This window comes from Ranitomeya variabilis, chromosome 5 (genome assembly GCF_051348905.1).
Source record: "Ranitomeya variabilis isolate aRanVar5 chromosome 5, aRanVar5.hap1, whole genome shotgun sequence".
Taxonomy (NCBI): Eukaryota; Metazoa; Chordata; class Amphibia; order Anura; family Dendrobatidae; genus Ranitomeya; species Ranitomeya variabilis.
The window spans coordinates 192,287,047-192,311,177 of record NC_135236.1 but is presented as its reverse complement, the minus strand read 5'-3'; the positions used below and the strand labels follow the sequence as shown (position 1 = coordinate 192,311,177).

The 24,131-nt window shown below is 44.2% G+C and overlaps 1 protein-coding gene across 2 annotated transcripts in view; it reads left to right on the top strand.

The window, feature by feature from the left end:
• The window catches only part of USP50 (ubiquitin specific peptidase 50), a 78,550-nt gene that overhangs the window by 29,423 nt on the left and 24,996 nt on the right, over positions 1–24,131 (top strand). For both annotated transcript variants that reach the window (XM_077263673.1, XM_077263674.1), the window contains exon 4: positions 5,287–5,487. In XM_077263673.1, coding sequence (XP_077119788.1) covers positions 5,287–5,487 — 201 coding nt within the window. The remainder of the gene's footprint in view (positions 1–5,286; positions 5,488–24,131) is intronic.

Here is a 24,131-nt window from a genome sequence, read left to right as displayed (position 1 = left end):
ACCCCTTAAGGAACTTAACTAGATGTGTGGTGAGCACTTTAAACCCCCAGGTGCTTCTCACAAGTTTATAACGTAGAGCCGTGAAAATAAAAAATTGCATTTTTTCTACAAAAATGATCTTTTTGCCCCAAAATATTTATTTTCACAAGGGTAACAGGAGAAATTAGACCACAAAAGTTGTTGTGCAATTTCTCCTGAGTACATCGATACCCCATATGTGGGGGTAAACCACTGTTTGGGCGCACTGCAGAGCTTGGAAGAGAAGGAGTGCCGTTTTACTTTTTCGATGTAGAATTGGCTGGAATTGAGATCGGACGCCATGTCGCGTTTGGAGAGCCCCTGATGTGCCTAAACAGTGGAATCCCCCCACAAGTGACACCATTTTGGAAACTAGACCCCTTAAGGAACTTATCTAGATGTGTGGTGAGCACTTTAAACCCCCAGGTGCTTCACGGAAGGTTATAGCGTAGAGCCGTGAAAATAAAAAGTCGCATTTTTTTTTCAAAAATGATCTTTTTGCCCCCAAATTTTTATTTTGACAAGGGTAACAGGAGAAATTAGACCACAAAAGTTATTGTGCAATTTCTCCTGAGTGTGGCGATACCCCATATGTGGGGGTAAACCACTGTTTGGGCGCACCGCAGAGCTTGGAAGAGAAGGAGTGCCATTTTACTTTTTCAATGTAGAATTGGCTGGAATTGAGATCGGACACCATGTCGCGTTTGGAGAGCCCCTGATGTGCCTAAACAGTAGAAACCCCCCACAAGTGACCCCATTTTGGAAACTAGACCACTTAAGGAACTTATCTAGATGTGCGGTGAGCACTTTAAACCCCCAAGTTCTTCACAGAAATTTATAAAGTAGAGCCGTGAAAATAAAAAATCCTTTTTTTTTTCCTCAAAAATGATTTTTCAGCCTGCAATTTTTATTTTCTCAAGGGTAACAGGAGAAATTGGACCCCAAAATTTATTGTGCAATTTATGCTGAGTAGGCTGATACCCCATATGTTGGGGTAAACCACTGTTTGGGCGCATGGCAGAGCTTGGAAGGGAAGGAGCGCCGTTTTGGAATGCAGACTTTGATAGAATGGTCTGCGGGCGTTATGTTGCATTTGCAGAGCCCCTGATGTACCTAAACAGTAGAAACCCCCCACAAGTGACCCCATTTTGGAAACTAGACCCCCCAAGGAACTTATCTAGATGTGTGGTGAGAACTTTGAATGCCCATCTGCTTCACAGAAGTTTATAATGCAGAGTCGTGAAAATAAAAAATATTTTTTTTTCCACAAAAAATATTTTTTAGCCCCCAAGTTTTAATTTTCACAAGGGAACAAGAGAAATTAGACCCCAAGAGTTGTTGTCCAATTTGTCCTGAGTACACTGATACCCCATGTGTTGGGGGGGACCACTGTTTGGGTGCACGGCAGAGCTCGGAAGGGGAGGAGCGCCGTTTTGGAATGCAGACTTTGATAGAATGGTCTGCGGGCGTTATGTTGCATTTGCAGAGCCCCTGATGTGCCTAAACAGTAGAAACCCCCCACAAGTGACCCCATTTTGGAAACTAGACCCCCAGGGAACTTATCTAGATGTGTGGTGAGAACTTTGAATGCCCAAGTGCTTCACAGAAGTTTATAATGCAGAGTCGTGAAAATAAAAATAAAATTTTTTTTCCACAAAAAAGATTTTTGAGCCCCCAAATTTTTATTTTGACAAGGGTAACAAGAGAAATTGGACCTCGAAAGTTGTTGTCCAATTTGTGCTGAGTACACTGATACCCCATGTGTGGTGGGGACCACTGCTTGAGCGCATGGCAGAGCTCGGAAGGGAAAGAACCCCATTTTGGAATGCGGACTTTGATAGAATGGTCTGCGGGCATTATGTTGCGTTTGCAGAGACCCTGATGTACCTAAACAGTAGAAACCCCCCACAAGTGACCCCATTTTGGAAACTAGAGCCCCCAAGGAACTTATCTAGATGTGTGGTGAGAACTTTGAATGCCCAAGTGCTTCACAGACGTTTATAATGCAGAGTTGTGAAAATAAAAAATATTTTTTTTTTCCACAAAAAATTTTTTTTAGCCCCCAAGTTTTTATTTTCACAAGGGTAACAGGAGAAATTGGACCCCAAAAGTTGTTGTCCAATTTATCCCGAGTACGCTGATGCCCCATATGTGGGGGTAAACCACTGTTTGGGTGCACGGCAGAGCTCGGAAGGGAGGGAGCACCATTTGACTTTTTGAGCGCAAAATTGGCTGTGGCGTTTAGAGACCCCCTGATGTACCTAAACAGTGGAAACCCCCCAAATCTAACTCCAACCCTAACCCCAACACATCCCTAAGGCTTCTTTCACACTTCAGTTGTTTGGCGTCAGTCAGCTCCGACATAGTGACGGATCCGTCACAATTGTTGAGAAAACGGTATTAACGGATCCGTTTTTTTGACGGATCCGTTACTTGGGGGTTGTCTGGGAAAAGTATCTACTTTTTGGAGCATGCGCAATTGAAAAAGCGGATTGGGGCGACGGATCCGCCGAAATGACGGTAACAACGGATCCGTCGCCCATAGGCGGCCATTCTATGGAATGACGAACGCGACGGATCCGTCGCGAACCGCCATTTCGCCGCAGACAAAAAACGTTACAATGGCCATCAATGTCTAGATGACGTCCGCCAAATCTCGACGGATCCGTCACATGGCGGATGGAACGGACGACCATCCGCCACAATCCGTCGCTAATGCATGTCTATGGGAAAATAGCGGAACCGCCAAAAAAAATGGCGGATCCGCTATTTGATGAAAATGGCCGTTTCAGACTGACGCCAAAAGACTGAAGTGTGAAAGAGGCCTAACCCTAATGCCAACCCGATCCATAATCCTAATCACAACCCTAAGGATAATCGCAACCCTAACCTCAAAACAACCATAACCCTAATCAGAACCCTAAATCCAACACACCCCTAATCCTAATCTCAACCCTAACCTCAAACCTAACCCTAATCCCAATACACCCCTAATCCCAACCCTACCCTTAACCCTAATCCCAAACCTAACCGTAATCCCAAACGTAACCCTAATGCCAACCCTAATCCAAACCCTAATCCCAACCCTAACCCTAACTTTAGCCGCAACCCTAGTCTTAACTTTAGTCCCAACTCTAACTATAGCCCTAACTTTAGCCCCAACCCTAACCCTAAATTTAGCCCCAGCCCTAACCCTAAATTTAGCCCCAACCCTAACCCTAAATTTAGCTCCAACCCTAACCCTAAATTTAGCCCCAACCCTAACCCTAACCCTAGCCCTAACCCTAATTTTAGCCCCAACTCTTCTCTCCTGCCGGCCGGCAGATGGCAGCAGAGAGCGGGCGCACTGCGCATGCGCCCGCCATTTTCTTTCTATAGGAAGAAGCCGGCCGGCAGGAGAAGACACAGGAGGACCCAGGGACACCGGTAAGTATGATAGGGTCCCCAAATCCCCCTATTTCTCTGTCCTCTGATGTGTGATCACATCAGAGGACAGAGAATTACACATCACTTTTTTTTTTTTTTTTGCGGTCGCCGGTAAACAGTTAATTACCGGCGATCGCAAAACGGGGGTCGGTAAAAACCGACCCCGATCATGTTCTTTGGGGTCTCGGCTACCCCCAGCAGCCGAGACCCCAAAGATCTCCCAGTTGCCGGCCGGCGGGCGCACAGCGCGTGCGCCCGCCATTTTTAAGATGGCGGCGCCCATGGGGAACCACGAGGAGCACCGGGGGAGACAGGGGGCGACCGGGGACCCCATTTCTCTGTCCTCCGATGTGCGATCACATCGGAGGACAGAGAAATTAAATGGGAAATCGTGTTGTTTTTTTTTTCGGGGGTGCATCGGGGGCGACCGGGGACCCCATTTCTCTGTCCTCCGATGTGCGATCACATCGGAGGACAGAGAAATTAAATGGGAAATCGCGTTGTTTTTTTTTTCGATCGCCGGTAAACGGTTAATTACCGGCGATCGCAACTCGGGGGTCAGTAAAAAAACCCCGAATCATGTTCTCTGGGGTCTCGGCTACCCCCGGTAACCGAGACCCCAGAGAAAATCCGACTCTGGGGGGCGCTATTCACTTTTTCCACAGCGCCGTTAATTAACGGCGCTGTGGTTTAAGTACCCTTAGCGGCCGCCGTTAAAAGGCGTATCGGCGGTCGTTAAGGGGTTAAAGGTCTGTACATTTTAATAACTTTTTGCTCCTTTCTGTGTGCCCAGCACTCCGCCTGGTCGCACATTTTTTTCTTCATCTTTCTCAGGAGTGGGCCGTATTCAACATTCTCCCACAAGATCAGTTGGTGAGGCTTTCTGTTCAGCAGCGCCGCATTTTATTTATCTGGGCGGCAGCCACCTGCAAAAGAATTCTTCATTTATGGGCACAAGATAATACTCCTTCTTTGAGCTTAATCACTACGAAGGTAGCCTAACTCTTGAAGATGGACTGGATAGAGTCCATATTGAACAAAGAAAAATACACCGAACGGCTTTTCCTTACATGGTCTTCTTTTATTAATGCCCAGACATTATCTATACGCCAGGCAATTTATGATTGCTTCCAATTTACAGACTGGTACATGAAAGAGCAAATTGATGGCAAAATTCCTGTTGGGCTTGTTTAATATTATGCTATGAAGGTGTGGATGTGTGCCCCGGGGGGGAAGGGAAAGTTGGTCATAGTTATAATACACTGTCTAAAGTTCAAGGAGTACTGTAAAACTCTATTTGTCAAATCTTTTCTAATGCTTCTGAATAATCCATGTACCCTTTGTTTATTGCTCAATAAAGACGTTTTAATAAAAAAAAACAACAACAATGGTGGAATTGTGTTTTTCCCCATTTCACCCGCTCTTTCCAATATATTATGTTAAAATTAATGGTGTTATTCAAAACTACAACTTCAAGCACACAGATGGCTATTTTGATGGAAAAAGAGAAAAGTTATGGCTCTTAGAAGAAATGGAGGAAAAAATTAAAGCATAAAAACAAAAATTGGCTTTCGTGGGAAGGCGTTAAAAAGGTGAGGAATTACACTAAAATAGAGGTAGCAGTGGATAATAAATGCAAAATATGGAGGGACCAGAATATGGGAGAAGACAAAGAGTAAATCATAACCTTATTATTTCTCAATTTATCATGCTGATGGTGGGCTTTGCAATGCAGCAAAATATATGTGGATATTTTAAGGTTTATCTGGGTCCTAAGTATCAATAAGACATTTGTGAAATTGCCTACAATTTAAACTAATCTATAGAATTGTTTCATTGCAGAAAAATAAGACCGGTTCAGGCAATGCTGGAAGCAGCAGCGGTATAGGAGGCAATGCATCGGAATCTCTGATTACCCGCTTATTACAGGGAGTTCTTAGACAAAACACAACTTGCTTGGTATGTGGGAACACAAGTTACAAGGACGACATTTTTACTGTACTATCACTTCCTTTGGCCTCTCAAGACGAAACCTCCATCCAGGTAAGATGTATGAACATGCAGAAAGCACTATCTCATCATTACAAAGACAGAAATGCTAAATACATTTTTTCCAACTTTAGTTTTTATCACAGATTACTTCAGGGGCGGACACTGACAGCTTGGGGCAGCTGTGCAAGAAATGTGTCTGGACCCCCCTACTTTTATGGCGACAAAGATATATATATACAGTTGTGCTCAAAAGTTTACATACCCCAGCAGAATTTTTGCTTTCTTGGCCATTTTTCAGAGAATATGAATGATAACACCAAAACTTTTTTTCCACTAATGGTTAGTGGTAAAGCCATTTATTATCAAAGTGTTTTTTCTTTTTAAATCATAATGTCAACTCAAAACATCCAAATGACCCTGATCAAAAGTTCACATACCCTGGTGATTTTGGTCTGATAACATGCACAGAAGTTGACACAAATGGGTTTGAATGGCTACTTAAGGTAACATCCTCACCTGTGACCTGTTTGCTTGTAATCAGTGAGTGTGCATAAAAGCTGAGTGAGTTTCTGGGATCCAGACAGACTCTTGCATCTTTCATTCAGCCACTGACATTTCTGGATTGTAAGTCATAGCGAAAGCAAAAGAATTGTCAACGGATTTATGGGAAAAGGTAGTTGAACTGTATAAAACAGGAAAGGGAAACAAAAAGATATCCAAGGAATTGATAATGCCAGTCAGCAGCTTTCAAACTGTGATTAAATGGAAAATCAGGGGCTCTGTAAAAACAAAACCATGGTCAGGTAAACCAACAAAAATGTCATCCACAACTGCCAGGAAAATTGTTCGGGATGCAAAGAAAAACCAACAAATAACATCAGCTGAAATACAGTACTCTCTGAAAACTAGTGGTGTGGCAGTTTCAAGATGCATAATAAGGAGGCACTCGAAGAGAAATGGGCTTGAGTCACAAGAAGAAAGCCAGTACTGTACAAATGCCACAAAGTATCTTGCCTACAATATACAAAACAGCACAGAAACAAGCCTCAAAACTTTCTGAACAAGGTAATTTGGAGTGATGAGATCAAAATGGAACTTTTTGGCCACAACCATAAACGTTACATTTGGAGAGAGGTCAACAAGGCCAATGATGAAAGGAACACTATTCCTACTGTAAAGCACAGAGGTGGATTGCTGATGGTTTGGGTATGTGTGAGCTACAAAGGCACAGAAAACTTGGTCAAAGTTGAAGGAAAGATGAATGTGGCACATTATCAGCAAATGCTGGAGGCAAGGGGGGTGTGGCCATGAGGTGAATGCAGTAAGTCGTGTTTGCTTGGCGGTTTTGCTGTATACATCCTGTAAAAGCCATAAGAGCTGTGGGTAAGGGGCAGAAACCAGATTCCCTGCTGCCACTGACTGCCTGGAGACCTGAGGTGTGAAATCTGGTGCTGGAGGTGCACTGATGAGATCAAAAAGACAATGGAGAAAAGAGGAAGTAGTACTGGCTAGAATTCAAGATGGCCCTCACACAGCAGGAGAGAGGAGGCAGAGAGACCTGTCTGGGAAGGCACATGTAAACAAACACAACCAACAGCACCAGAATGTTGGGCTGCACGCTCCAAAGTCCAAGGATCCAATTTGGACGATACTCACAAATGTAGAAAGAGAAGCAGCATCCGTTCCAGGTGAAAAGGGTATCAAAAAGTAGTCTTTATTCTGCCATAGTAACATACAACGTTTCGGCCATATTGGCCAATCTGGGGCACACCAATATGGCCGAAACGTTGTATGTTACTATGGCAGAATAAAGACTACTTTTTGATACCCTTTTCACCTGGAACGGATGCTGCTTCTCTTTCTACATCTGTCTGGGAAGGCGGCTGCAAAACTCCAAAAGTATGTTGAGGGGTCTGCTTCCACTAGCATGACAGCAAAACTGGCAGTACAAAAACTGGGGGCAGCAGCTGGAGGAGGATCCAGATATAGAGCATTGTATCTGGAGGAAGAGAGATCCTGGCACAGAGTGCAGAGGTGTAACATATAAGTCCCCTTTAAAAATATAGTTTTATTGATTAAATAGTTAAAAATACCACTTCCCAGTGAGAACGGAAAAAATTATTATAATATTAAGGGATATATATAGGTGCACCTACCCTAGTAGATATCCCTGCACTGGCCTACTGCCCCTACCTAACAGTGGAGGTTGGCACCCTGATAGTATATTTGGCGCCCCCACTCCGCGACGGCTATCCCCTGCTGGCCCTATAAATTACCTTACCAACTAAAGGGGAGAAAACAATAAGCAATTTAAAGAAATGAAGGAAGAGCAGGCAGGCAGAACTAAGGTGCACACTATATAAATATTGACCAACTCCCTACTTCTGGTCTCTTAAGGGACAATGTGCTAGAGGCATATAACAAAAATAGCTAACCAATATTGTGTACAATTGTCCTTGTGTGTACTCACAAAAATGTACTCCTATATATTAATAATGAGACTTTTAGTAGGGAGAGGAACACAGATACAAATGACTTGGTTCAGTCCGGATACAGGACTATGCATAACTACACTGTCTGGCAAAGAAGACATATAAATACCAACATTGCATATATAATGGAGTACAAATAGCCAGCCGGCAGTATACAGATGATATTTTTGACTAACCCATGTAATAGCGCTGCATATAGAATCACATACAGGTGCCCATAGCCAGTATTCAGTGTTTATGCTAGTGCAATATGCTAGACCAAAAAAAAGATATTCAAGTGCTAACATAGACAGCCAGTGAGAAAGATATTCTCCCTAAAGGAGACACTTAGCTGTAGGTATAACGCCTATAGGGCGTTATACCTACAGCTAAGTGTCTCCTTTAGGGAGAATATCTTTCTCACTGGCTGTCTATGTTAGCACTTGAATATCTTTTTTTTGGTCTAGCATATTGCACTAGCATAAACACTGAATACTGGCTATGGGCACCTGTATGTGATTCTATATGCAGCGCTATTACATGGGTTAGTCAAAAATATCATCTGTATACTGCCGGCTGGCTATTTGTACTCCATTATATATGCAATGTTGGTATTTATATGTCTTCTTTGCCAGACAGTGTAGTTATGCATAGTCCTGTATCCGGACTGAACCAAGTCATTTGTATCTGTGTTCCTCTCCCTACTAAAAGTCTCATTATTAATATATAGGAGTACATTTTTGTGAGTACACACAAGGACAATTGTACACAATATTGGTTAGCTATTTTTGTTATATGCCTCTAGCACATTGTCCCTTAAGAGACCAGAAGTAGGGAGTTGGTCAATATTTATATAGTGTGCACCTTAGTTCTGCCTGCCTGCTCTTCCTTCATTTCTTTAAATTGCTTATTGTTTTCTCCCCTTTAGTTGGTAAGGTAATTTATAGGGCCAGCAGGGGATAGCCGTCGCGGAGTGGGGGCGCCAAATATACTATCAGGGTGCCAACCTCCACTGTTAGGTAGGGGCAGTAGGCCAGTGCAGGGATATCTACTAGGGTAGGTGCACCTATATATATCCCTTAATATTATAATAATTTTTTCCGTTCTCACTGGGAAGTGGTATTTTTAACTATTTAATCAATAAAACTATATTTTTAAAGGGGACTTATATGTTACACGTTTTATTTCCCTTATATGTTATTTTTTCTTTCATGAGTACACAGAGTGCAGAGGCCGGGGACGGGAATTTTGAGGAGGTAGGAGAAAATGCTGCAGAGGCTTCTTCAATAGACTCCCCTTCTCTGCAAGATACCCTTAATGCTGTGAATACAAGCAGTCTCGGTATTAATAAACTGCTGGGCCAAATACAGGAGTCAAAAGATGCATTTACCCCTGTATGCAGAGAAGTGCACTGATGGAAAAATGATAATTACTTACCGGTAATTTGATTTTCCACAGCCATGACAGCACCGCACATGAGAGATGGTATCCGCCCCCAGGAACAGGAAACCTGTAGCAGAGATAAAAGAAGGGGGTGGCACCTCTCTCCTCAGTTTATTTCAGAGTATGCAAGTCATGCAAGTGTGGGAGTCTGACCTGAGGAGGAGTAAGATAGTGAAATAGCCATACGAAGCCACCGTGCTATAGTTGATTTTGAAGCTTTTTTTCCCCCTATTTGTCCCCTGGAAGGAGACAGAAAGGGCTGATGACTGTTGCCAGGATTTTGAGATTTCTATATATTAAAGTAGGCAACGTCTGACATCTAGACAGTGGAAGGTTTGTTCTCCCTGGGTTTTTGGATTTGCACAAAATGAGGGCAAATTTATTTCCTGGTCCCTGTGGAATTTTCAATTGACCTTTGGGAGGAAGGCCAGGTCAGCTCTTATGATTACTCTGTCCTCCAGAAAGGTAGTAGATGGGGGATTTTGTTGTGAATTCTGCTCTTGGGCTCCCTCCGGTGGTTGTTAGTGGTAGTGCAGTTGTCTTGGGGTTGTAATCCAGGGCAGGTGTTTCTGCTGATTGCAGCTCTACTGGGTATTTAGGTGTGCAGGATCCATTACTCCTGGCCAGTTGTCCATTGTTCTTGGAGGGATTGCATCTCTCTCTGGTTCCTCATGCCCTGCTGCCAATTCAACTAAGATAAGTGTCTGGTTTTTTGTCTCTGTGCACACATGCAGTGTGCTTTGCAATTCAGTGCAATTTATTGTGTTTTTGTACAGCTTAGACTTTGTTTGGATTTTTCAGTCATGCTGGATTCTCAGGAGATGCAGATATACATTCTATGTCTTTAGTTAGATGTAGAATATTTGTATTATCTGCTATGGATATTTTTAGGATTTTAATACTGACCGCTTAGAATTCTGTCCTATCCTTTTCTATTTAGCTAGAAGTGCCTCTTTTGCTAAATCCTGTTTTTCTGCCTGCGTGTGTCTTTCCTCTTATACTCACAGTCAATATTTGTGGGGGGCTGCCTATCCTTTAGGGTTCTGCTCTGAGGCAAGATAGAATTCCCATTTCCATCTATAGGGGTATTTAGTCCTCCGGCTGTGTCGAGGTGTCTAGGACGTGTTAGGTACATACCACGGCTACTTCTAGTTGCGGTGTTAGTTTAGGGTTTGCGGTCAGTACAGGTACCACCTACTCCTGAGAAAGTTTCTCATGCGGCTCCAAGGTCACCGGATCATAACAGGATTTACAGAGATAGCTTGCAGCTCGCAGATACGTCAAGCTGACGTCAGGGCAACCAGGAGCACCGTTTTCAATGTCAAGGTCTTTACTGAAATAGAAGTAAGAGGCTCGAAAGGAGGAGAAGTTAAGGCATTTAGAACCAAATTTAGATCCCAGGGAGCTAACTTTGGTAGTGATTTTGAGGGTCTGGCTGCAAAGGAGGCTTGGATGAACCGGTAAACCCAAGGGTGATCTGCAAATTTTTGGTCTAACAATGCACCTAATGCAGAGACTTGCACTTTTAGGGTGTTAGTAGATAACCTTTTTCCAGCCCTCTTTGAAGGAATTCTAGAATTTCCTTTACTGGGACTCTCTGACTCGTATTGGACAACTGTCGTCCTGAGAATTCTAGGAACTTTTCCCATATTTTTTGGTACTTGTCCGATGTTATTTTCTTTCTGCTAGCAAGCAAAGTGTTTACTAAAGGGTTTGAAAACCCTTTTGCTAGTAACAGTCCCCTCTCAAGTTCCAGGCGGTGAGATGGAGTCTGTGCACTTGGTGATGAAGCACTGGACCTTCGTGCAGGAGATTTGGGATATCCAGGAGAATCCATGGGTCCGACATAGACATGCGTCTGAGCCATGTGAACCATGCCCTCTTTTTTGCCAAAAGGGCGCAACCAGAATTATCCGTGCATTGTCCTCCCAAATCTTCTTTAGGACTATCGGGATTAATGGAATTGGGGGAAATGCGTACCCCAGGTGAAACTGCCAATGATGCAGCAGTGCATGCACTCCTTCCGGGTGTTCTTTTGGGTTTAGGGAGTAGAATCTGTTTGCCTTCCAATTCTTTCTTGTGGCAAACAGAAACACTTCTGGTGTGCCCCAGATGGCACAGACTTTCCCAAATACCTCTTGATTCAGGGACCACTCTCCCTGGCATAATGCGTGGCAACTTAAGAACTCTGCCACAAGATTGTCTGTTCTTCTCAAGTGCGTACCTGAGGGGGACAAAAGGTTGCTTTCTGCCCATCTGAACAGCTCTTTGGCTTCCGCAATCAGGGATGTTGATCTCGTACCCTCTTGTCATTTTATGTAGGCTATGGTGGTGCTGTTGTCGGACAGTATTGTGACATGTTTCCCTCTGACTTCTTTCTCTGCATGAAGAAGTGCTCACCTTACAGCTGTTAACTCTTTTAGGTTGTAGGATGCACCTCTGATTGAGGGTTCCCATGGACCCTGCAGAATTTGGCCTAACAGGTGTGCTCCCCAACCTAATGGACTTGCATCTGTCGTTAATACTACCGGGCTTTGAATTGACCAAGGTACAGGATTGCTTACGTTTTCGATGCTCAACCACCACTTTAATGATTCTTGCACCCGTGGAGACAGGAGAATCTTTCGATTTAGGTTGTATTGATCTGCTGCCTGCTCGGTCAGGATCTGCCATTGCAACTCTCTTGTATGGGCTTGTGCCCACTGGACTGCTGGAATTGTCGCTGTTAGGACGCCCAAGAGTGACATTGCCGATCTTACTGAGATGGGTTGGCCTGACTGTACCTGCACATTTGTTGAATGGTCCAGATTTTTTTCTCTTGGAGGATGCATTCTTGGTTGATTGAATCCAGTCAGATCCCCAGGAATTCCTGTATCCGAGTTGGATTTTGTCTTGACTTTTTGAAATTTATTAACCAGCCTAAACTGGTTAGCACTTCTAGCACTCTTGTCACTGCTTTTGCGCATTTTTCCTTTTCGTCCGCCACGACAAGAAAGTCGTCTAAATAGGGTACCAGCAGTATATTTTCCTTCCTCACATAGGACGCCATTTCGGAGATTATTTTTGTAAATATACGAGGGGCTACCAAGACTCCGAAGGGAAGACACTGATATTGTAGGTGAGTGGGGATTTGCGCAATTTCTACTACCAACCTTAGGTACCGCTAGTGTTCTCCGCAGGTTGGTACATGGTAATAAGCATCGGTTAGATCTATTACCACCATGTAGCAGCCTGGATTGAGTACCTTTTCTGCAGACTTTAAAGTTTCCATTTTGAAACTCTCCACCCGGATGTATCGGTTTAACACTTTTAAATTGAAGATTGTCCTTAGTGAACCGTCTGGTTTTGGTGTAAGAAAAAGGGTGCTGTAAAATTCCTCTCCTATTTAGTGATGTGATACCTTTATTAGTACTTCTTTCTGTAGGAGGTTTTGAACTTCTTTTTCTAGTGTGGCTTGGTTTTTCTTGGCCGCCCGAGTGATTATCACCCTTCGCGGTGGGGGCTGAGGAAATTTAGTCGCCGGCCCTCGGATAACAAATTGGTTATCCACTGTGAGGCAGGTAATGCTGACCATTGGTGGAGAAAATGTCGGAATCTTCCCCCCACCAGATTTTTGGCGTCATTGAGGTTTGGAGTGTGTTCTAGGGGAGGTTTATTGAAGAGGAATCCCCTATCTTTCCTCCAGGGTTTTCCTCGCATGGACCTGTCGTCTGAGCGTCCCCGGCCACCTCTATTCCCTGTTCCTCGAAAGGACAAGCGAGCATCACCCAAACGACGCCTAGAGAAGGAGGGTGGTGGAAACCGTTTCTTCTTATCTAACTCTTTCTCCAAAAGTTTGTCTAACGCCTTCCCAAAGAGGTACTGTCCTTCACAAGGGACTGAATAGAGTTTTACTTTTGACTGAAAATCTGCAGCCCAGATTTTTAGCCATAGTGCTCTGCGCCCTGAATTAGATAGGGTGCATGCACGGGCGGCACATCGAACGAAGTCCACTGATGCATCCGCTAGGAATCCTGTCACCTTTTGTAAGGAAGGTATTGCCTCCAATAAGCCACTTGACCATAGCACGAGCTGTAAAGTGGCAGCAACCCCAGGTTTAAATGACCATGCTGACGCCTCCCAAGCAGGTTTTAAAAAGGCATCGGCTTTTTTGTCGAGGGGATCTTTTACAGCACCCATGTCCTCGAAAGGTAGGGCTATTCCTCTAGACATACTGGCTATAGCCGCATCCAGTCTAGGAGCTTTCTTACCCTAAAAATACAAAACTTAATATAGGGCCATCACTACTAGTGTTTTTTTGCCTTACAAAGACACTCACCCACCGAACCCCCTGGGTACCACGGTAGCCTGTTGGTTTCCTTCATCCTCCAGTGCACATAATTCCACAGCGGGGTCTGCCATCATGCGAGGCTGTTTGCCGCTGAACTGTTGCACGCTGCCTCTTTTAATAGGGTAGGAACGGTGTGCGCGCCCCTGGAACAACTCCCTCCTGGAAGCGTCCAGCACACCGTATTCCTCCGGCGTGTGACATCACTTCTGGTGCGACCGGAAGTTGCCCCCCATTCAGTCGGTGCCAGCGTCATGATGGGCATGCCTCCGCCGGCCCAGCCTCCCAACAGGAGCGGCCGCCGGGGATTCCAGCGGGGGGATGAGCGTGGCATATGACAGCTCCCTGCAGCCGGGATCACAGGCACGCACCACAGCGCCCAGCTGCTTTCCTCCCCACCATGGACCTCGGCCTCTAGACCGGACTTCGTCAGAGGGAGATCCCTCTGGAGGAATGGAACTTGCTACAGGCATCCACCTGAAAGAACAGGAAACCAAACTGCGGAGAGAGGTGCGTGTGTGTAGCGCTGAGGGGAAATATGCAGACAGATGAATGGTGCTGTGTGTGTCTGTGTATGTAGGGGAGGAGAGGGCAATTATGGGGCAGATGGGGATAAGGCAATGATGGAGTGAGGAAATGATGATTGTGGTGGAAAGGGCAATGATGGGGATGGTGGGGAGGAGGAAATGATGGAGGTGGTGGAATGGGCAATGATGGTGGTGGGGGGAAGGCAAAGATGGACGCTGGAGAGAAGGCAATGATGGTGGTGATGGAAAAGACAATGATGGGAGTGGTGGGAAAGGAGGCAATGAATGTAGATGGTGGAGGAGAAGGCTGTGATGGAGAGTACAATGATGGCGTAATAGGAGAGAAAGCAATGATGGAGGTGGTGCAAAGGGCAATGATGGGGTGGTGGAGGAGAGTGCAATGATGGTGGTGGTAGAAAGGACAATAATGGTGGTGGCGGAAAGGGCAATAATGGGGGTGGCGGGGGAGGAGGAAAAAGCAATGATGGGATGGTGGGGGAAAAAGCAATGATGGAGGTGGTGGAAAGAACAATGATGGGGTGGTGGGGGAGAATGCAATGATGGTGTTGGTGGGAAGGACAATGATGGTGGTGGTGGAAAGGACAATAATGGGGGTGAGGGAGGAAATGATGGAGGTGGTAGAATGGGCAATGATGGGAGTGGTGGGGGAAAAGACAATGATGGGGGTGGTGGGGGAGGAAATGATGGAGGTGGTGGAGTGGGCAATGATATGGGGAGAAAGCATTGATAGTGGTGGTGGAGAGGGCAATGATGGAGGTGGTGAAGAGGGCAATGATGGGGTGGGGAGAGAACAATAATGGGATATGTGGGGAGAATTGGAGTGGGGATGGGGGTGTTTATTGTGTGTGGGGAGAATTGGAGTGGGGATGGGGAGATTTATTGTGTGTGGGGAGAATTGGAGTGGGTTGGGGGATTTATTGTGTGTGGGGAGAATTTGAGTGGGGATGGGGGGATTTATTATGTGTGTGGAGAATTGGAGTGGGGATGGGGGATTTATTATGTGTGGAGAATTGAAGTGGGGATGGGGTTGTTTAATGTGTGGGGAGATTTGGAGTGGGGATGGGGGATTTAATGTGTGTGGGGAGATTTGGAGTGGAGGTGGGGTTATTTATTGTGTGCGGGAAGATTTGTAGTGGGGATGGGGCGCTTTATTGTATTGTGAAGATTTGAGGACACAAAATGAAGAGCAAAGGGGGAGATGGGGGGCATGTATGAGGAAACAGTATGGGGGAATGGAGGGCATGTACGAGGAAACAGTATGGGGGAATGAGGGCATGTATGAGGAAACAGTACTGGAGAATGAGGAACATGTATGAGGAAACAGTATGGGGGAACTGGGGTCATATATGAGGAAACAGTATGGGGGGATGGGTGCAGACAGTATGGGGAGCAAACAGGGGAATGTATGCAGACACGGTATGAGTAGTGATGTGAAAAATGTATGTGGACAGAGTACGGGGAGTGAGGGTGATGGGATGTGTCCAGATACAGTATGGAGAGTCAGGTGAGCAGGGAGTATAGAAAGTGAGGGGTGAATATATGAGGAGACAGTATGGTGAACAGGGGGATGTGAGAGGAGACACTATGAGGAGGGACTGGAATAGTGTGAGGAGACAGTATGGGGGGAGAAAAGTGAGTGGGCACAGAATAGAAACCGAGTAGTGGGGGGCGTAGCATGGAGGGACAGTGTAAGGGCACAGCCAGGAGGGGACAGTATTCCAAGGAGGGGGAGTGTGATGAGAGAGTACAGTATAAATACTGGGCCCTATAGGGGGGACACAGTATGAGAGGACAGTGTGAAGAAGGGGCCTGTATGGAAAGGAGAGGTCAGTGTAAAGAGCATGTACCATAAGAGGGACAGTGCGGGGGTCATATTTTGTGCTGACAATATAGTGAGGGGCAATTTTTTATTCAGGAGCATTATAATGACACTTCTGCCTTCAAGGGCATCATGTGGAGATTTTCTGCAAAAGACCAGAGAAGATGGATGTCTGCAGAGATGAGCTGTGTTTGAGGAAACTCATCATGGGGTCTGGACAAGATGAAGAAAAGAAGAACGACTCCAGAGATGACGTCATCTATAAGGTACCTGGACGTAAATGTTATTTGTCATACTAACTAATTCTCATGTTTTTATTTATGTTAGGAGCATTAAAGGGGTTGTCCAGGTTTGTAATGAGTCTGCAGTCATTCTTTGTGACTGCAGATTTCTGAATTATCACAGTGTGCACTGCACGCTGTCAGGATTCTCTCGTGCTGGCGATTTACATACATACAGTCAAGTGCTGACTAGACATGTGTGGCCTCACTCAATGAAAATGAACTGAGTGAGGCCGGCCACGTCTAGTCGGAATGTGGCCAGAAGTATACAAATCACATGCTTGTGCTGACATGACTGTCCACCGGCAAGGGAGAATCCTAAAAGTGTGAAGTGCATTCATTGTAAGAATTCAGAAGCCTGCAATGTCAGGATTCAGCTCTGCAGGTTCCAGTAGTCGTCACATGGACACTTCACTCATATGCGACTGTCATACTTATGGTCCTGTGGCAATGAGCTTCTCTTCTGCTTCTCACTTAACATCGAGAGCATAAGGGAGAGCAGCTCGTTGGTACATGACTAATTGTGCAAATTGCATATGTCCTGGGGGGGGCAAACTGAATTCTTGCCCCGGGTTCCAGAAACCCTGGATACACCTCTGACTTAACCTATTCTGGCTTAAGATAATTAATTGCGCTAATATTACAGAGCAGATTAAGGAATTTTTTTAAATTAACTCTGGCACGGCTCATAGTCGTACAGTTTGGGATACGATGAAAGCCTTTCTGAGGGGAATTAGAGAAATTAAGATGGTAAAAGATAAGTCAACGGAAAAAGGGGAGATCTTGGAAGACAAAGTTCGAGAAACTGAGGGCCGGGTTATACAAGACAATAGTGTGGAAAATAGGGAAAACTGGAAGAAGGCCCAAAAACAATTAAAAATACATTAAATAGAACAGGCGGATAATAAAAGAATGTTTTTAAAACAACAGTTTTATGAGGAGGGGGAGAACACGGGAAAATTACTAGCTCAAATGGCTCAAGCTCAAAAAGAAAATGCATATACAGTGGGGCAAAAAAGTATTTAGTCAGTCAGCAATAGTGCAAGTTCCACCACTTAAAAAGATGAGAGGCGTCTGTAATTTACATCATAGGTAGACCTCAACTATGGGAGACAAACTGAGACAAAAAAATCCAGAAAATCACATTGTCTGTTTTTTTATCATTTTATTTGCATATTATGGTGGAAAATAAGTATTTGGTCAGAAACAAACAATCAAGATTTCTGGCTCTCACAGACCTGTAACTTCTTCTTTAAGAGTCTCCTCTTTCCTCCACTCATTACCTGTAGTAATGGCACCTGTTTAAACTTGTTATCAGTATAAAAAGACACCTGTGCACACCCTCAAACAGTCTGACTCCAAACTCCACTATGGTGAAGACCAAAGAGCTGTCAAAGGACACCAGAAACAAAATTGTAGCCCTGCACCAGGCTGGGAAGACTGAATCTGCAATAGCCAACCAGCTTGGAGTGAAGAAATCAACAGTGGGAGCAATAATTAGAAAATGGAAGACATTCAAGACCACTGATAATCTCCCTCGATCTGGGGCTCCACGCAAAATCCCACCCCGTGGGGTCAGAATGATCACAAGAACGGTGAGCAAAAATCCCAGAACCACGCGGGGGGGACCTAGTGAATGAACTGCAGAGAGCTGGGACCAATGTAACAAGGCCTACCATAAGTAACACACTACACCACCATGGACTCAGATCCTGCAGTGCTAGACGTGTCCCACTGCTTAAGCCAGTACATGTCCGGGCCCGTCTGAAGTTTGCTAGAGAGCATTTGGATGATCCAGAGGAGTTTTGGAAGAATGTCCTATGGTCTGATGAAACCATACTGGAACTGTTTGGTAGAAACACAACTTGTCGTGTTTGGAGGAAAAAGAATACTGAGTTGCATCCATCCAACACCATACCTACTGTAAAGCATGGTGGTGGAAACATCATGCTTTGGGGCTGTTTCTCTGCAAAGGGGCCAGGACAACTGATCCGGGTACATGAAAGAATGAATGGGGCCATGTATCGTGAGATTTTGAGTGCAAACCTCCTTCCATCAGCAAGGGCATTGAATATGAAACGTGGCTGGGTCTTTCAACATGACAATGATCCAAAGCACACCGCCAGGGCAACGAAGGAGTGGCTTCGTAAGAAGCATTTCAAGGTCCTGGAGTGGCCTAGCCAGTCTCCAGATCTCAACCCTATAGAAAACCTTTGGAGGGAGTTGAAAGTCCGTGTTGCCAAGCGAAAAGCCAAAAACATCACTGCTCTAGAGGAGATCTGCATGGAGGAATGGGTCAACATAACAACAACAGTGTGTGGCAACCTTGTGAAGACTTACAGAAACCGTTTGACCTCTGTCATTGCCAACAAAGGATATATTACAAAGTATTGAGATGAAATTTTGTTTCTGACCAAATACTTATTTTCCACCATAATATGCAAATAAAATGATAAAAAAACAGAGGATGTGATTTTCTGGATTTTTTTTTCTCAGTTTGTCTCCCATAGTTGATGTCTACCTATGATGTAAATTACAGACGCCTCTCATCTTTTTAAGTGGTGGAACTTGCACTGTTGCTGACTGACTAAATACTTTTTTGCCCCACTGTATACACAGGTTGAAAGATAGATAGATAGATGGCTAGATTACATACTCAGGCGTCAGATATTCTACAGGTTCTATGAGAGTTCTAGAAGAAATTATATTCAACTGGGGTGGAGAATACACAAGAAGAACTAAGGGAATACCTACAAGGGATTCACATACCAAGCTTGAGGGAGGATGAGAAGAATTTTCTAGAAACACCAGTCACCATAGAAGAAATACAAAAAGCAATAGGAAGCATGTCAAATGACAAAGTGCCAGGACCAGATGGTCTCCCGATAGAAAGTTTTAAAACATTTCAAGAAGAAATGGCACCACATTACTTAGAAATTATTAATGGCTCATTAAATGAGGGAGAGTTACCGAAGTCACTATATGAAGCTACAATAGTGGTATTGCCTAAGGAGGGAAAAGATAAAGAATTGCCAGATTCTTATAGAACCATTTCATTATTAACAACAGACATAAAAATATTAGCTAAAATACTGGCGAATAGGTTGAGCTCCGTTATTACGACAGTAGTTAACACAGATCAGGCCGGCTTCATGCCATCCAAAGCAACCGCCTTTAATTTACGTATGCTATTTTTAAATCTACAGGCAGCACAATCCGACCACGGGGGCAAAGCAGTGCTTTCCTTTGGATGCCACGAAGGCTTTCAATAGTTTGGAGTGGGGATACATGTGGGAGACGCTGCAAAAAATGGGCTTTGGCCCTATATTTATTAAGTGGGTACAGTTGTTATATAAAGCCCTAGTAGCAAAGGTAAGGGCTAATGGGGAAACCTGGAAAAGTTTCAATCTGTTCAGGGGAACAAGGCAGGGCTGCCCATTGTCACCTCTCCTTTTCGCTATAGCGATAAAGCCATTAGCATGCATTATTAAACAGCATCAGGAGATAAAAGGTTTTGCTTATGGATGTAGAGAGGAGCGGATAGCATTATACACAGAAGACATATTATTGTTTGTGGGGGATATATCTGCATCTCTACTGAAGATTATGGACATAATTGCTAGGTTCGGTGTATTCGCGAGATTAAAAATTAATTGGGGAAAGTCGACTTTACTCCCTTTAGAAAATAACAACAATCTTCAAGTGGGGAGTTTCTAAAAAATCCCAGTAGTTAAAAAAATGAAATATTTAGGTATTCAAGTAACTAGGGAAGTGAATGATTATTTGTCACTGACTCTTCGCCCTTTAATAGTAAAATCAAGGAAGAAGGTGGGAACTTGTGGAAAATTACCATTGTCCCCCCCTTGGAAGAACAAATCTAGTCAAAATGTGCCTGATGGCATCAATCCTTTACATTTTATATAATTCCCCAGTGTGGATTCCGAAACACTGTTTCAAAAAAATGCATAACATTTTTAGAGATTTAGTGTGGAAGAAAGGGGTACCTAGAATCAAATTGGAGAAATTACAGTTACCAAAGGATCAGGGTGGATTGGCATTACCTCATGCGTGGGGATACTTTCTGGCCTCTCAACTACAACATTTTAAGGGATGGGCTCTGGAGGAAAATAATGAAGTAGGGGCATTGGTTATTACATTTATGTGGGGTTGGCAATAATATTTTAGACCTTTTGGAATCTGATGGCCTTAGGGATAGGTTCCGTAGTGCCCCAACCCTGTTCCTTATTCATAAGACATGGTGGACTTGTAAAAAATTATGGGAAATGGGAACTTATTCTCAATACACCCTTCTATGGAATAACATACACTTGAGAGAATTATACCATTTGGAGGGATTTGGGGGGTGGAAAAAACAAGGGCTGCCCGCTTTCTAAAACTGAACATGGACAAAACAGAATTCATCATCTTTCCCCCATTTCACTCTACCCCTCCACCAGACCTATCCATCAGTGTCAATGGCTGCTCACTTTCCCCAGTCCCACGCGCCCAATGCCCCTCAGGGTGATCCTCGACTCTGCCCTCTCTTTCAAGCCACATATCCAAGCCCTTGCCTCCTCCTGCCGTCTCAAACTCAAAAATATTTCCTGGATCTGCGCATTCCTTGACCACAACACCACACAAACAGTAGTGCATGCCCTTATCATCTCCCGCCTTGACTACTGCAACCACCTACTCTCTGGTCTCCCCTCTAGCACTCTGGCACCACTCCAATCCATCCTACACTCTGCTACTCGACTAATCTACCTTTCTCCCCGCTATTCCCCAGCCTCTCCCCTATGCCAAGCCCTTCACTGGCTTCCCATCGCCCAGAGACTCCAGTTCAAAACCCTTACAATGACCTACAAAGCCATCCACAACCTGTCTCCTCCATACATCTGTGACATGGTCTCCTGGTACTTACCTACACGCAACCTCCGATCCTCTCAAGATCTCCTTCTCCACTCCCCTCTCATCTCTTCTTCCCATAACCGCATCAAAGACTTCTCCCGTGCTTCCCCCCATACTCTGGAACTCTCTACCACAACACATCAGACTCTCTCCTACCATAGAAACCTTCAAAAAGAACCTGAAGACTCACCTCTTCCGACAAGCCTACAGCCTGCAGTCATCCTCAAACTACTGAACCGCCGCATAACCAGCTCTACCCTCTCCTAGTGTATCCTCACCCATCCCCTGCAGACTGTGAGCCCTGACTGGCAGGGTCCTCCCTCCTTATGTACCTGTGTGCCTTGTTTTTTTGCTCATGTTTAATGTATTTGTCTATATTTGCCCCCTTTTTCACATGTAAAGCACCATGGAATAAATGGCGCTATGAAAATGTATAATAATAATATTTGCATCAGGTATATATGGGGGGGTATATTTGTTCCTTTGACCATTTAAAACAAACTTATCAGATAAAAAAATTCAGAATTCTATAAGTATTTACAATTGTGACATGCTTTGAGGGCCCAGAATAATATAACACCGATTAGAGTATCCACCAACGGGTTACTAGACCATGTTGTCAAAGCAAACAGGATGAAAGGGCTGATTTCTTTAATATATCAATCACTATTGAGTAAAAGTTTGGGAGACCCTATGGCACTCACTAAGTTACAGTGGGAAGGGGAGGTGGGACAAATATCGTCTGAAGAGTGAGAGGACATATTGGAAGCTACAGGCAAATTATCAATAAACACAACTCAGAGAAGATCCCAGTTGTTCCTTATTCATAGGGCTTATAGGACACCAAAGATTATGGAAAAAATGAAGTTGAGAGGGGAAGATGAATGCCCGAGATGTAGTAGAGAAGAATCTGACTTATTACATATGTTTTGGTCATGCCCCAAGCTTGGAGGGCTATGGGGAATGTGGATAAATTCGTTGAAGGTGTGTAATGTACATTTGGGCATGAAACCAAAAACGTGTATCCTGGGATATATGTGGGGATTGTGGCGTTAACGCATCCATTCAATTGGGAATAGGCAAAATGTTGTACAAAGAAAAACAAAGGCTGACAGCACTCACTGTTCTGGGGCGCCCGTTCCACATCCAGGGAACCGTCCCGGATATTACCAGACCAATCAATGTATAATGAACAGCGCTCCATCCAGGTTTGTCATGCTTGACAAAGACCAAGTTGTGGTCGAAACGTTGCTGCTGTACCATGGCTTAATAAAGCGTATTTTGAAGACTTTTACACCTGGATGGAGCGCTGTTCATTATACATTGATTGGTTAGGCAAAATGTTGTATCATACAAGAAAGTGTATCGCCAGGCAATGGCTGTCGTGCAATCCACCTGGGATTGAACAGATAATTAGAGACTTCAATAACACCATTCTAATGGAGAAAAAGATATATATTAAAAGAGGTGCTGTTAAGAAATTTGGGGAACAATGAGGAAAATGAATCAAATGTACCTGGGTTGTTTCAGAGGCTCTTGCTGGAGATGTAATATTTAACCCCTTCACCCCCGGAGCTTTTTCCGTTTTTTCGTTTTTTGCTCCCCTCCTTCCCAGAGCCATAACTTTTTTATTTTTCCGTCAATATGGCCATGTGAGGACTTATTTTTTGTGGGACGAGATGTACTTTTGAACGACATCATTGGTTTTACCATGCCGTGTAATAGAAAACGGGAAAAAAATTCCAAGTGTGATGAAATTGCAAAAAAAGTGCAATATCACACTTGTTTTATGTTTGGCTTTTTTGCTAGGTTCACCAAATGCTAAAACTATCCTGCCATTATGATTCTCCAGGTCATTACGAGTTCATAGACACCTAACATGTCTAGGTTATTTTTTATCTAAGTGGTGAAAAAAAAATCCAAAGTTTGCTAAAAAAATAAATAAATAAAATTGCGTGATTTTCCGATACCTGTAGCGTCTCCAATTTTTGTGATCTGGGGTCAGGTGAGGGCTCATTTTTTGCGTGCCGAGCGGACATTTTTAATGGTACCATTTTGGTGCAGATACATTCTTTTGATCGCCCGTTATTGCATTTTAATGCAATGTTGCGGCGACCAAAAAAATGTAATTTTGGCGTTTTGATTTTTTTTTGCTACGCCATTTAGCGATCAGGTTAATCCTTTGTTTTTATTGATAGATTGGGCGATTATGAACGCGGCGATACCAAATATGTGTATTTTTTATTTTTGTTATTGTTTTATTTTGATTGGGGCGAAAGGGGGGTGATTTGAACTTTTATATATTTTTTATTTTTTTTAAATATTTTTAAACACTTTTTTTTTTAAAATTTTGGCATGCTTCAATAGCCTCCATAGGAGGCTAGAAGCATGCACTACACGATCGGCTCTGCTACATAGAGGTGAAGTACAGATCACCTCTATGTAGCAGAAAGGCAGGTGTACTTTGAACTCCGACCACAGGGTGGCGCTCAAAGCAATCGGCCATCAACAACCATAGAGGTCTCAAGGAGACCTCTGGTTGTTATGGCAATCCGATCATGTGACGGGGGTCAGAGGTGCGAGCACCTCCGGCCGCGCGGCCGGGAGCGCTAGTTAAATGCCGCTGTCAGCGGCATTTAACTAGTTAATGGGCGCGAGCGGATTGCGATCTGCACGCGCTCATTGCGCGCACATGTCAGCTGTACAAAACAGCTGACATGTCGCGGCTTTGAGGTGGGCTCACCGCCGGAGCCCACCTCAAAGCGGGGGATCTGCCAGCTGACGTACTATTCCGTCAGCTGGCAGAAAGGGGTTAATACATTTATGTTACAGTAGGATATAGAAGGGCATAGGAATTTTATAATCTGAAGACTCAATGCATTAGTGAATATTGAAGAA